At 44.8% G+C, this 15,762-nt stretch overlaps 1 protein-coding gene across 3 annotated transcripts in view; it reads left to right on the top strand.

Moving 5' to 3' along the window:
- LOC106582898 (protein NDRG3) overlaps window positions 1-15,762 on the top strand; it is a 68,656-nt gene that overhangs the window by 29,010 nt on the left and 23,884 nt on the right. For 2 of the 3 annotated variants that reach the window (XM_014166489.2, XM_014166490.2), the window contains exons 2-3: window positions 928-999; window positions 2,491-2,523. In XM_014166489.2, the coding sequence (XP_014021964.1) occupies window positions 943-999; window positions 2,491-2,523 (90 nt within the window). In that variant the 5' untranslated portion in view covers window positions 928-942. Of the gene's footprint in view, window positions 1-927; window positions 1,000-2,490; window positions 2,524-13,065; window positions 13,448-15,762 lie in introns of those variants that run through there. The other variant, XM_014166491.2, reaches the window with a different exon arrangement.

Here is a 15,762-nt window from a genome sequence, read left to right as displayed (position 1 = left end):
GCTGTTGTCAATCCCAATACCCATGGCCTTTTCTTTTGAAGACCAGCCTTCACTGCATTTGTACTGTAAATGTTTAGAGCAATTTTTCTGTTAATTGAGCTTGTTAATATGAGTATATAAAAAATATAGGTGAGAGTTAGTTACAATATGGGCTCAGTTTTATTGAATTCTGTTGTTAGAGGCATTGACCTAAGAGAAGGCCTCTAGATGATATCTCCTGTTATCTGTAACATGATCTTGTCTCTCAGAGAGCCAGGTAACAGAACACCATTAAGGTCCTCACCTTGAGCAGGCGGCGATGGGGTAAAAGGGGCTGGCTCTGGTGGGGGTGATTGCGTGCCGCCCGGGCGTCGTCTCTCTCCGTGTAATTATTTGCCAGGACAAACTGAGGCCTCAAGGGGAAAACAAATGAGGAGGGACTTGTGCGGTATCCCTGCTTGCCTTTCTTCCTGCCTGTCTGGTCCCTGGGTGTAAACTATGAAAGGATAGAATCACCTTTAACACAGACAGTGAGAATTCTCTTGAACCCCTCAGCTCCATCATCCTCATCCTCATCACGTGTGTCACGGCGACACAGCTCAGGTCTGTTCGGGAGAGTCCCAGGGGAGGAATGCCTGCCTCTCTCATCCCACATAAACAGATCAATCAGCCTGATGTGTAGCTACTAACTGCTCCCATGTTAACTAATAGCGAGAAGCTGACATGAATCTGAACATCTTATTGACGCATAGTCTCTCAGATCTTCTTTGAGTTTGCATTGACACATACCATCATACAAAGACTATTATTTGCATGTGCTATAATTGTGCAGCTCTAATTTCTGAAGATTTGCTATGTATGCCATGTATAGCTCACATAGAGAGGAAGACAAGAAATTCACCTGTCTGTCTCTTGTCTCCTCTCTGTCTCTCTCTCTGTGTGGCGTAGTGACAAGACAGGAAGATGGATGAGCTACAGGACGTGCAGTTGACTGAGATCAAGCCCCTGCTGACCAATAAGGTGAGAGGATGAGATGACCACTTGCATGGGAGATTTATACATACACAGACAGATGTGCAGAATGTTGCCTATACATGACACACGGAGACTTATTCAGTATTTGTCTCCAGCGTGAACAGTGCCTCTCTCCCCACTCCAGAACGCTGTTCATCAAAGTGAATTATTTACCATCTCAGCTTCACTGTAGTGAGGGAAGAGTCAATAGAAGAACAGAAAGCAAGGGATGGAGTTAAGCTCAAGAGAGAGAAACAGAGGATAGAGAGCGAGACGGAGGAAAGGGGGAAAGATGAAAGGGGAAGCTAGCATAAACTCTGCTCTTTTTTTTGTGAGCTTGAAAGATTCAGGTGAGAGGGAAGAAACCTCCAGCAGATCAAGGCTTTCTTCCCACGGTTCCTCCAGGACCTCAGTCTACACTGCAGCATCAGGGAGGGCATGAGCTCCGAGCCTGCCTCGGAGAAGGAAGTCAGCCCATCTGTGTAAATTGACCGCTTTTAAACCCAGAGGGGACTATTCTGTTCCAGACAGTTCCAGTGCGACCTGGAATTTTCATTTAGGAGCACCAGTACCTAGAAAAATGACAGATTCTAGCTTTATTACCCCAAATATTTAGCATTGTGCTCCTAAATTTCTTTGTGTACATCTACGTTTTTTTAACTCAGGCGCATACATCCTTCTTGTAAAACAAAGGTCGGTGTAGAGCCCTGTAGACTCTCTGCTTCACAGGAAATACGTTGATGTATGGGTTGAGGCAGAGGGTGCTGCGCTATGCATCATGGGCTGAACAGGCCATTTATCACCTGACGGTGGTGCTGGTGAAGTGGGCTGGCTGTGGAAAGAGAGGAAGAGGAGAAGTGCGAGGGTTTACTCCCGTCATTATCAGTCCACGTTAAGCAGACCACCTGCCTTCCCTTCTTTGGGGCAACAACTCCCATTGTTAGGGTAGAGACAAGACCATCTTGTCAAGTATATACAGTATCTTGGCTGTGGACCGGTTGAAGGAAGTAAGGCAGAATCGTGAGCTCATCTGAATGAATGGGTTTATGGCTGACCTCTCACTCCATCTAGTGGCCAGGCCACCTCATTAAGAACCAAGCAGACACTCACAGAAGCCTGCAGGATAGACGTGAGGACATGGTATGGTTATAGGTGAGGGAGATAGATGGGATGGCATATTTCGTCTGTCAATTAGCCAGTGCATGTATACTGGAACTCCCATAGTCGTGTTTTCTAAAATGCCGTAGGGCTCCCGAGTGGCACAGCGGTCTAAGGCATCACTACAGACCCTGGTTCGATTCCAGGCTGTATCACAACTGGCCGTGATTTGGAGTCCCATTGGGAGGCGCACAATTGGCCCAGTGTCATTAGGGTTTGGCCAGTGTAGGGCGTCATTGTAAATAAGAATTTGTTCTTAACCGACTTGCCTAGTTAAATAAAATATTTTCTAACATCCAACACCTCATTAAAATACCTTTCTTTCCTCTTTTCTCTCAGAATTCCCGTAACTTCCAGGACTTTGACTGCCAGGTGAGTGTCTCCAGTTCTATATGAAACGGATGCTGTTTTGCACTGATCTATTTCAGTGATGTGATTCAGGCCAGGAGAGCTTTGAAAGGGCTCTCCTCTCAGTTCCTGTTAATTGAGCCAAACAGAGGGAAGGTGTTCTGCTCAGGTAACAAGTGATGGTTTGGGGACATGGCCTCATTCTGATCCTCCTACTACAGCATTTAGTTTGCCCTGGATTTAACTGGACTTCCTTTCTCACAACGAAGAGTCTGCAGGTGGAATGGTGATGCAGAGTTTGTGGTAGTATACGTTTAAACACAGATCTTGGATCAGATTCCCCTATCTCCAATCCTAACAATCACCATGAGAGGGGGGGGAAATATCTGACCCTGTATCATTGGCTAAGGGCCGCATCTATCTACTGATGCAAATTTCACAAGCCAAGTGGTGGAAAACATGTTGCTTGTGAGACTGTCTCAGCTTGTTTATTTGTTGGTGTGTACACAGCAAACAGCAGCATTAGTAGTGACCTTTGGGTCACCCTCCCACTGGCCTTAAGCTCAGAGTTATGTCCCCGCTCCTCAGCTCCTGTGCCGTGTGTGAGTCTGCTGATGGGGGAGTTGAGGCCGAGCCATGGAGAGCGCGGGACAGCCCGGCATTCATAGTGGGCCTCCAGCCATACAAGGCTCAGTGGGGTGTACTACGAATCACGTTTGAGGAATTAGTGAGGTTACTTTGGTCAACTCTTAGTTCATCTCGGGATAACCGGTACCACAAAAGTGGGTCACCTTTTAGCCAGGTACATTTCTATGGCAACGTATCCTTCAGAACTAGCCTGCTCCGGGGCAGGCTAACTCCATTTATCTTGAATGAAGTTTCTAAGCCGGGAGTTGAGCACCAATGAAATCAGATTCCCTCCCTCTCGCAAAGATTGTGCCTTCATCCCCTTGGACTAGCCATGGGCGATATGAACATGCAGTTACAAGCCTAGCTCGAGCAGGCTCAAATAAGGGGCAGGTGCATGATCAATATCTACCTTTTGTGATATGGATGAAGCCTGAGCTGGAATGTGAAGCTAACTGAAGCTGGCTAGCTTTATAAAAGCATGAGTAGATCTAGCTTGCTTCATAGCATTGACGGCTTGGTTGTTTAGCAACAAAACCGATGCATGTGCAACTATGGGGGAAAAACAGATGGGGTTGGCTTTGTTGACAACATGTAATAAACTATATTTCATCGCCAATGTTTATTGAAAATATAAATCAATTATGCACAGTGAGCACTTGTCTCTCAGATACATAGTTACAGTTGTTGGTCAGCGAGCTATAGCAAATGTTTGTCAAAACAAGACATGGTTTCAAGAACAAGATGAAACGAACTGAAACTAGTCACTTACTTTCCCCCCACATGGCAGTTTCTTGTCATTGTTGCTCGCTATCTGGCCATCCAGAATCACAACAACACGCTGACTTCTGCCCCATGGAAGCACGCACATCGTTTTCATGACGTTGTCAGCTAACCCAGCTATAGCATTCTGGTTAAACTGTGATAGACCTGAGATGGGGTTCATCATGGGGTGGATGTGGTTACCGGAGCCGTTTTGGTTCTGGAGTTGTATCTGTCTGTCTGCTCTGGTATGGTTCTCTATCAATGTACAATTGAACACGTGACTTTTTATTCCATAATTAAGGTTTTATTTTGATGCTTTGTACTTGTGTAGATTATGGTGTGTTAAGTTGTTGCAAGGCCCTGTTCTGTGGACAAACCTTTTATGGGATAATACTGAGTCGTGATTCTTTAAACCACACCAGCCTGAGGCCCCCAAGGCCCCCGAGGATCAAGACAACAGCCAATGAATGCCTTTCGGTCTCCATTACACATCGAATCACTGCTTCACTGCCATGTAACACTGAGTGGGAAGAAGAAGAGGAGGACTGGTTTCTGTGATATTGTGTGATATTGTGTGATGTCTAAATACATTGCAAACATGCAAATAGAACTGCCAGACAGGATAATTATTAGTGATGGGGGGGATTGATACAGTTTCATATTGGGATATTGTTTTTTTGAACAATGTATTGTTTTGACCTGCGTTAGTTGGCTGTATTTGCACCAAAACGCCAGTATTTTTCCTTCATAGCTTGTGCTCCATCTTCTTTTTAATTAGGGAGCCAATTTGTTTTCAGCACTTTAATGTCCATTACTGATCAGACATCTGGTTTGGAATATTGAATTGCAGTAAAATCATAGTATCGAATTGCGATACATATAGAATTCATTTCATTGCAATACATATCGTATCGGCACCTAAGTATCATGATAATATCGTATCATGAGGTCCCTGGTAATTCCCAGCCTTAGTTATTATTAGCCTACATACATTACATACAGTCAGAAATGGATCTGAATTATTTTGGTATGCATCTGCTGAAAGTGGACAGTGGTCTGTGTAAACACAGTACAAAATACATACAGATGATGGTTGGCTTTTCAACTGTTTGGATGCTGCTTCTCAGGCTGTAAAGGGTTAACTAACACTGTCTCTCTCAGCCTGCTGCAGTCTTGCCTGTTCCCTGTATCACCTCCTGGTGCATTTGGAAAGTATTCAGACCCCTTCACTTTTTCCACATTTTGTTACGTTACAGCCTTATTCATTTTTTTTTATTTTTTATGTATCTACACACAATACCCCATAATGACAAATCGAAAACAGATTTTTTGACATTATTGCAAATTTATAATATATATTTTTTAAATTCCTTAAATACATAAGTATTCAGACCCTTTGCTTTGAGACTCAAAATTGAGCTCGGGTGCATCCTGTTTCCATTGATCATCCTTGAGATGTTTCTACAACTTGACTGGAGTCCACCTGCGGTAAATTCAACTGATTGGACATGATTTGGAAAGGCACACACCTGTCTATATAAGGTTCCACAGTTGACAGTGCATGTCAGAGTAAAAACCAAGCCATGAGGTCAAAAGGAATTGTCCGTAGAGCTCCGAGACGACAGGATTGTGTCGAGGCACAGATCTGGGGAAGTGTATCAAAACATTTCTGCAACATTGAAGGTCCCCAAGAACACAATGGCCTCCATCATTCTTAAAAATACTCTTCCTAGAGCTGGCTGCCTGGCCAAATGGAGCAATCGTTGGAGAAGGGCCTTGGTAAGGGAGGTGACCAAGAACCCGATGGTCACTCTGACAGAGCTCGAGAGTTCCTCTGTGGAGATGGGAGAACCTTCCAGAAGGACAACCATCTCTGCAGCAATCCACCAATCAGGCTTTTATGATAGAGTGGCCAGATGAAAGCCATTTCTCAGTAAAAGGCACATGACACCCTGCTTGAAGTTTGCCAAAAGGCACCTAAAGGACTCAGACCATGAGAAACAAGATTCTCTGGTCTGATGAAACCAAGATGGAACTCTTTGGCCTGAATGCCAAGCATCATTTTTGGAGGAAACCTTGCACCATCGCCTACGGTGAAGCATGGTGGTGGCAGCATCATGCTGTGGGGATGTTTTTCAGTGGCAGGGACTGGGTGGCTAGTCAGGATCGAGGAAAAGTTTAACAGAGCAAAGTACAGAGGTCCTTGATGAAATCCTGCTCCAGAGTGCTCAGGACCTTAGACTGGGGTGAAGGTTCACCTTCCAACAGGAAAATAACCCTAAGCACAGAGCCAAGACAATGCAGGAGTGGCCCAGCCAGAGCCTGGACTTGAACCCGATCGAACATCTCTGAAGAGACCCTAAAATATCTGTGCAGCGATGCTCCCCATCCAACCTGACAGAGCTTGAGAGGATCTGCAGAGAAGAATGGGAGAAACTCCCCAAATACAGGTGTTCCAAGCTTGTAGCGTCATACCCAAGAAGACTCGAGGCTGTAATCGCTGCCAAAGGTGCTTCAACAAAGTACTGAGTAAAGGGTCTGAATACTTATGTAAATGGGATATTTGCAAAAAAAAATTTTAAAACACTGTTTTTGCTTTGTCATTATAGGGTATTGTGTGTAATTTGATGCCCCCCCCCCAATTTAATCAATTTTAGTATAAGGCTGTAACGTAACAAAATGTGAAAGTCAAGGGGTCTGAATACTTTCCAAATGCACTGTATCTACTGCAGGGAGGAGAGTAAGCATGCTCAATGGAGCAGGGCTGGTGCATGCTCTCCTTCTCCAGGTGGTCCTGTCTCCTTCTCCAGGTGGTCCTGTCTGTGCACCCATCCACCCTTCATGCATACACTCAGCCACATACATAGGCCTTGTCACTCATACACACACATTCGGACATACAGTATTGTCTTCACTTTTGCCACATCCAACAGACAACGCGCAGTGTTTACATCTAGCCAGCATCATTATTACAGAATCTCCCATTAGTCGGGCCACTGCAGCACTGCTGTGACGTCATCACCCAGAGACAGTGTGTGTGTGGAGGGGGAGACTGGGCCAAAGGTTGTGGTATCAATCTTCATTCTGCACAGGGATGCTGCCCTGTCTTACATCACAGGGAGGTATCCACTAGATGTGTCACACATGTACATTTACACTGTTGCAGGAATTCTGAACAAAATGATGGAGCTTGAAATGGCTGTGCTTTCAAAATGGAAACATGTGAAGTGATGCTAAATGAGTGCAATCCCGGGAGACCTGTTTGGCAGCTGCAGTAATACGAAGGCGCGAGTAATGGGATGCTTAGCTCTGTTCACATCACAATTTAGTTCTCCTTGCAAAGATAATGGTGTAGGCCTAATCCATTTCAGATGTATTGTTCTCCTATATACAGTAAATATACTGAGCAACAATATAAACGCGACGTGACAATTTCAAAAATTTTACTGCGTTAACAGTTCATAGAAGGAAATCAGTCAATTGAAAGAAATGCATTAGGCCCTAATCTATGGATTTCACATGACTGAGAATACTGATATGCATCTGCTGGTCACAGATAACTTATTTTTTTTAAGGTAGGGTCGTGGATCAGACAACCGGTCAGTATCTGGTGTGACCACCATTTGCCTCATGCAGCGTGACACACCTCCTCTGCATAGTTGATCTGGCTGTTGATTGTGGCCTGTGGAATGTTGTCCCACTCCTCTTCAATGGCTGTGCGATGTTGCTGGATATAGGCGGGAACTGGAACAATCTGTCGTACATGTGTTCCAGCTGTCGTACACCTCAATGGTTGACATGTCTGGTGGGTATGCAGGACATGGTAGAACTGGGACATTTCCAACTTCCAGGAATTGTGTACAGAAAGCCTTGCAACATGGGGCTGTGCATTATCATGTTGAAACATGAGGTGATGGCGGTGGATAAATGACACGACAATGGGCCTCAGGATCTCGTCACGGTATCTCTGTGTATTCAAATTGCCATTGATAAAATATAATTGTGTTTGTTGTCCGTAGCTTATTCCTGCCCATACCACAACCCAATCCACCACCATGGGGCACTCTGTTCACAACGTTGACATCAGCAAACCACATGCTCGGACAACGCCATACACATGGCCTGCGGTTGTGAGGCCGGTTGGACGCACTACCAAATTCTCTAAAAGGACATTGGCAAAAATGTCATAATAAAAATTTCTCAAACCTACAAGTATTATACACCATTTTAAAGATAAGATTCTCATTAATCCAACCACAGTGTCCGATTTCAAAAAGGCTTTACAGCGAAAGCACACCAAACGATTGTTAGGTCAGCACCTAGTCACAAAAAAACATACAGCCATTTTCCAGCCAAAGAGAGGAGTCACAAAAAGCAGAAATATAGATAAAATGAATCACTAACCTTTGATGATCTTCATCAGATGACACTCATCGGACTTCATGTTACACAATACATGTATGTTTTGTTCGATAAAGTTCATATTTATATCCAAAAATCTCGGTTTACATTGGTGCATTATGTTCAGTAATGTTTTGCCTCCAAAACGTCCGGTGACTTTGCAGAGAGCCACATCAATTTACAGAAATACTTATCATAAACTTTGATAAAATATACAAGTGTTATGCACAGAATTAAAGATACACTTCTCCTTAATGCAACCGCTGTGTCAGATTTCAAAAAAGCTTTACGGCGAAAGCAAACTTTGCAATAATCTGAGTACAGCGCTCAGATATCAAAACAAGCCATACAGATACCCGCCATTTTGGAGTCAACAGAACTCACAAATACCATTATAAATATTCACTTACCTTTGATGATCTTCATCAGAATGCACTCCCAGGAATCCCAGTTCCCCAGTAAATGTTTGTTTTGTTCGATAAAGTCCATCCTTTATGTCCAAATACCTCATTTTTGTTTGAGCGTTCTGTTGAGTAATCCAAATGCACTGTGCTCGCACAGTTAGTTCAGACGAATAGTCAAAAAAGTTATATTACAGTTCGTAGAAACATGTCAAACGATGTATAGAATCAATCTTTAGGATGTTTTTATCATAAATCTTCCATAATATTCTAACCGGACGATTCCTTTGTCTTCAGAAATGAAAAGGAACACAGCTAACTCTCACGGGAGCGCGCGCCACTGAGCTCATGTCATTTTCTCATTCATCTGATTCCAATGGCTCTTATTTTCTTCCCATTCACAGTAGAAGCATGAAACAACATTCTAAAGACTGTTGACATCTAGTGGAAGCCTTAGGAAGTGCAAAATGACCCCACAGACACTGTATACTGGATAGGCAATCACTTAAAAAACTACAAACCTCAGATTTCCCACTTCCTGGTTGGATTTTTTCTCAGGTTTTTGCCTGCCATATGAGTTCTGTTATACTCACAGACATCATTCAAACAGTTTTAGAAACTTCAGAGTGTTTTCTATCCAAATATACTAATAAAATGCATATCTGAGGTTCTGGGACTGAGTAGCAGGCAGTTTACTCTGGGCACATTCTTCATTCAAGCTACTCAATACTGCCACCCATCCATAAGAAGTTTTAATCAGCTTGTTGATATGCCAAACCTGTCAGGTGGATGGATTATCTTGGCAAAGGAGAAACACTCACTAACAGGGATGTAAACAAATGTGTGCATAAAATCTTGGAGAAATAAGCTTTTTGTGCATATGGGATATTTTATTTCAGCTCATGAAACATGGGACAAACACTTTACGTTGCATTTATTTTTGTTCAGTGTAGACTAGAATGAATGTAAAGAACCTGACAATAACTTTGGCTTGACCTTGTCCTCCTCCAGGAAATGCAGTGTCCTCTCTCTTCCCCTTCAGTGGGTAAAATGTCTTGGTATAGCGTCAAACTGGGATTGCAAGTCATTGTTGAGGTCCCCTGTGTTTTGCTGATCTCATTTAGCCCAGGAGAGGGCGCTGTAAGCCTGTCTGATGGTACAGAGCAGAGGAGCTGGACTTTAGTGTGATGTGCCAGTACACAGGGTTGGGTAGGTTACTTTCTAAATTGTTACTAGTTACCTGCCCAAAATTGTAATCAGTAATTTTGGGATTAACCAAATTCAGTAACGTAATCTGATTACATGCAGTTACTTTTAAGTTACTTTCCCCTTAAGAGGCATTAGAAGAAGACAAAAAATATATTTTACAATTGAACAACATCTATTGCAGGATAAATCAATGTTAAAGTTTATATAGCTGGCCATATATGGATGTTACATTTTACTTTATGGGTTGGTTATGTAGGCTTCTTCTAACCTATCGCTTTCTACTACATATAATAATACGATTCAATTAGACTTTGGTTTTTAATGTAAAGATGTATCAGAATTCCAGTCATTCCAATAAATGTTATACCCCTTGATCTTCAAGAATAGGACTTGGAAATATGGAAGTATAGATTAACCAACAGTTTTCCTGAGCAGGACCCCAAAACTAAGGACTTATTAGCCAGCCCAACTCTGTTGTTTATGATTTTGTTGTCATGGGGAACTGATCAAATAAATGCTGGCTCATGGAATGGCATGCTTTGAGCACTACTGAAAAGTGCTATTTACTTGTGAAAAATGAATGCCATATACTGCATTTGCTATAGGCCTATTGTTTACCTTTTTGTTGTTGACACTGTGATATCTTGATAATATGCAGCTGTTTAAAGGGCAAATCTACAGATGAAACAATAACAAAACGAACACCTCGCCTCTGTTTTGGAGGGATGGGCTTGGAAAAATGTAACCACTCTCAGATTAATAGACAGCGCTATGGATGGAAGGACTGACCATCCATGATATCAACATTATTATTTTAACCATGTTATGAGGCTAAACCGTGTTTGTTTACATTTACAATGTTTACAAACATTGGAGAAAAACAAGTTAATATTTTGGGTTGTCATGGAGTGTAGCAGTTGAACTGAGCTCATGAGGCATTTATAAGTTATATTCTTCAAGAATCAATGGATATATATTTATAAATCCAAAAATGGATGTAGCAACTAAAGATTTACCCTTTAAGTCAATCAAAAGTGTGCGAGTCTGAGCAGGTGTCCATTAGGCCTATGGATAAAAAAATGTTTTTAAATGTATCCGCATGAACTAGATTGAGCAATAAAAGCCCCACTTTTCTCTTTTTATCCATATCACCGTAGACTACACCACTGCTGTCGTCCTTACCTCCAAGCGTTTATTCAAGTTGGATAATCTTTGGATGCCGACAGCAGTCGCACCATTGGAAGACATAGCTTGGACTGTAGCCTAAAAAAGCCTATTCCTGCTCTTTTCCCTCGATCCATCAAACACATTTGGTGTGACATCTCTGACTTGTGGTCAGACTCGCTCAGGTGGAGCAAACTTAAACTTGCGTATTTTTTTTCAATGCTGATTTGAATGTCAATGAGAAAACATCCTTTATGATTTTTAAAGTAATCCTCGAAATAATCATCTAGTTTTTCAAAAGTATCTGTAATCTGATTACAATATTTTAGCTGGTAACGGATTACAGTTACCGTTTTTTTGTGATTAGTTACTCCCCAACCCTGCGTGTTCAATACCGAAGGCTTGTCTATGTTATATTTTTTTTAAAAGGCTGATATTAAAATGGAATTCAGATGTTGGTAAATGTAGTTGTGGTGAAAACAGTGCAGACGAAATACCTGTGTCCCCTGTGACTATCCCTGTCCTCCACTTCCTCCTCTGAGCGTCCGTCCATCTGTCTGTCTCCTTGGAGGGGGTGGTTGGTGCTGAGACGGCAGTGTCTGTATGACTCACAGGGAGGGAGAGGTGGCAGTATGGCTGTGTCACTGTCACTGTGGTGCCTGAGAGACTTCAAAACAGTCACGCTGATTCTCCGTGATTGCATTCCAAAACACTGTGGAATTGGACAAAAGCAGACCGTAGTAATAAATGTATGCCTGAATAAAAATGGTGGTGTTTTATCAGTAAAAGATGTGTCCATCGCTGCTGTGTGCCTGTGTGCATGAGAGAGCAGATGTTTATATCCAAGTGGGGTAATTTATTCCAGAGATGCACGCATCATCATCATCATCATCATCATCATTAGACCGGTCAACTTGTGTTTGTACAGTGTGTACAGTGTGTATGTATATATGTATGTATGTGTGGGTATATATGTATGTATGTGTGGGTATGTGGCACCCCCCTGTGGGGCAGTAGTGGGAATCATTCATGTAGAAACACTTGGTAGTGCGTTCCACCCAGCTCGCCTGGCGCTCCCTGTAGGTAGGCGGAGTTCACACTGTAGGACCAATAGAACACACAGTGAGTGTGCTGCTCCGCCCAATCGACACATTCTATGTACGTTCCATTGGTCCCCTGGTGGAAACTCCGCCCGCCCGGGCCAGCTGCTTCCTGCAGGTAATAGAGAAGAGAACATGATGAATCAATAGGTTATCGAGCTCAGTAAGTAAACACATACTGTTCACACACACAGACACACACTCACGGTAGTCATATAGAGCAACGTGGATTGTTATTACAGTGTAACAGCCATTTTGTTCATCTCTCTTAGACACAAGGTGCTCATTTGCAGCCCATCATGGTGACGGTGCGTTGGATTACCTCGGGGTCACAGCAGGTCGAATGATTGCAGGGTCGTTAGTGAATGAAATCAATATACTGAATGTCTTAGTTACTGGAAAATCTGCTGTTACAAAACCATATTGGTGCATTGGAAGACTGAGCTCATATTGATATTCGATGCAGACCTTCTTCCCCTCGCTGTCTAGTCTGACACTCTGCGACAAGAAGAATGGATTTCGTCATCATGTATTAGCCTGGTTGCTCATTGATGACAGGTGTAGAGGGTTTAATCCAATTCTTCCCATAAACTGACATCTCAAGGTGATGCTCCGATAATTCAGCAGGATCAGACAGTGACTTTAGAGCGCAGCTGCTGAGCTGATGCAGAATACACTGGCAGGGGTCAGTAGTCAACGTCAGCACCCCTTTTACAGCACCCCTCTATCTCTCTCTGTGATGTCAGAGTGCTGCATGTCTCCACCCCAGCACCCTCGCCACTCTCCATCCATCCCCCGCCCCCTTTCCTCTGTTCTCTAGCCCAACCCCTTTCTGCCCACCTGACCTGCTGAAATCCAATTAGAATTACCGGGACAAAGCCTTGTCTGCACAGACGCGCTGTGCTTACCAAGCACAAACTGCAGTCTCACTCTCTCCTTCTCCCACTCTCTTTTCCTCTCTCTTCCCTCCTCTCTGTCCCTCTGCATCTTTTCCATCCCTCTCGTTCAAAATATTCACTCTTTCTCTCACTCCATTTTGTCTTTGTCTGTCTTTCGCTCTCTCCCTTCCTTCTTGCTGGTCTAACTTGTGCAGCGAGTCTCTCTATCTCCTCTCTCTCTCTCTCTCTTTCTCTCTCTGTCTCTGTCTCTCTCTTGCTCTCTCTCTCCCCCCTGCACTGCCTCCCTCTCTCCCTCCCTCCTAGCAGCACACAGTCCTCCTGCGTGGGAAACATGTCAGCCATTCTGGACCTGGACCAGATCGCATGCTCTGGGAATGCAGTGGTGAGTGCGTCTAACTGACACACCTCGCTGGGTTTAGATTCAGGGTGCTGAGCCACTGGCTCTCTGGGAGGGGCTGGACCGGGCAGGACTCCCTGGCTGGTTGGCAGCACACCTGCCTGTCTACCTAACTTCCTCCCCAGACAGACGGCTAACCAGCTGAGATGTTTCAGTGTGCAGAGAGGCGTTTGCGTGGGCGGACGTTTGCCTGCAGGAGAACACTAGATTTTTCTTGTTTGTGTGCACTTACTGTCGAGACTGTGTGTGTATTCGTGTGCGGGGAAGTGTGTGTGTGTGTGTGTGTGTTGTCAACATAGACGTCATGAATGTGTTCTTGTGTGTTGTTGGTAGATTTAATGTGATGGCATGAAATATGCATGTGTATAAGTGTTCAGGAGTCTCAGCATACAGGACGGTATGCGGGAGGGTATGTGGAGGATATGTGGGAGGGTGTGCGAAAGGATATGCGGGAGGATATGTGGAGGGTAGGTGGGAGGATATGTGGGAGGATGGGTGGAGAATATGTGGGAGGATAGGTGGAGAATATGTGGGAGGATATGTGGAGGATATGTGGAGGGTAGGTGGGAGGATATGTGGGAGGATGGGTGGAGAATATGTGGGAGGATAGGTGGAGAATATGTGGGAGGATATGTGGAGGATATGTGGAGGGAAGGTGGGAGGATATATGTGGGAGGATGTGTGGAGAATATGTGGGAGGATATGTGGAGGGTAGGAGGGAGGATATGTGGAGGGTAGGGGTGGGAGGATAGGTGGAGGAGGATATGTGGAGAATATGTGGAGGGTAGGTGGGAGGATATGTGGAGGGTAGGTGGGAGGATATGTGGGAGATTGGGTGGAGGATATGTGGGAGGATTTGCGGGAGCAGATGTGGGAGGGTATGCGTATGTGCCTGTCTGTGTGTGCACGTCTCTGGATTTACTGCATTTCTGTGTCTGTGTTTGCCAGACCGTGAAGAGAAAAAAGCTATTTTCTCTGTACATATCAGTGGTGACCGAGACCAGCTAGACAAGCCTTGTGATCCCTGTGTGTGAACTGCAACAGTCTGACAGGGACCAGGAACTGATCTTTCACCCACATAACAATGACAGATCTGTTGAAGTCTGAAACATATCCCACAAGGACCTTGTACAGGCTAAATGTTGTTTTCAACCCCAAGACATAGACAGGCTCTGTGTGTGTGTGTGTGTGTGTGTGTGTGTGTGTGTGTGTGTGTGTGTGTGTGTGTGTGTGTGTGTGTGTGTGTGTGTGTGTGTGTGTTTCTGTCCCATGAAGCTGCTCCGTGTGGTGATTGATGCTGTCACTCTCAAGGCCAGGGGGAGGAGAAGCATAGAGGGGGTAGTGGGAGTAGACGGGCAAAGGAGATGGATGGCAGAAAGCATGACACATTGCTCTCCCTTTTCACCTTGAATTTCCCTATTTATCTACATCACCTTACCCCTCTCTATCCTCCTCCTCCCTCACCCTCTCTATCCTCTCCTCCTCCTCCCTCACCCAACTATCCTCCTCCTCCCTCACCCTCTCTATCCTCCTCCTCCCTCACCCTCTCTATCATCTCCTCCTCCTCCCTCACCCTCTCTATCCTCCTCCTCCCTCACCCTCTCTATCCTCCTCCTCCCTCACCCTCTCTATCCTCTCCTCCCTCCTCCTCTCTATCCTCTCCTCCTCCCTCATCCTCTCTATCCCCTCCTCCTCCCTCCTCCTCCTCCCTCACCCTCTATATCCTCTCTATCCTCTCCTCCCTCATCCTCTCTATCCTCTCCTCCTCCTCCCTCACCCTCTCTATCCTCTCCTCCTCCTCCCTCACCCTCTCTATCCTCTCCATCTCCTCCCTCACCCTCTCTATCCTCTCCTCCTCATCCTCTCTATCCTCTCCTCCTCCTCCCTCACCCTCTATATCCTATCCTCCTCCTCCCTCACCCTCTCTATCCTCTCCTCCCTCACCCTCTCTATCCTCTCCTCCTCCTCCCTCATCCTCTATATCCTCTCCTCCTCCTCTCCTCACCCTCTCTATCCTCTCCTCCTCCCTCACCCTCTCTATCCTCTCCTCCTCCCTCACCCTCTCTATCCTCTCCTCCCTCACCCTCTCTATCCTCTCCTCCCTCACCCTCTCTATCCTCTCCTCCCTCACCCTCTCTATCCTCTCCTCCTCCTCCCTCACCCTCTATATCCTATCCTCCTCCTCCCTCACCCTCTCTATCCTCTCCTCCATCACCCTCTCTATCCTCTCCTCCCTCATCCTCTATATCCTCTCCTCCTCCTCTCCTCACCCTCTCTATCCTCTCCTCCTCCCTCACCCT

Source organism: Salmo salar, chromosome ssa22 (assembly GCF_905237065.1).
Source record: "Salmo salar chromosome ssa22, Ssal_v3.1, whole genome shotgun sequence".
NCBI classification, from domain to species: domain Eukaryota; kingdom Metazoa; phylum Chordata; class Actinopteri; order Salmoniformes; family Salmonidae; genus Salmo; species Salmo salar.
This window is presented reverse-complemented; position numbering and strand designations above follow the sequence as displayed.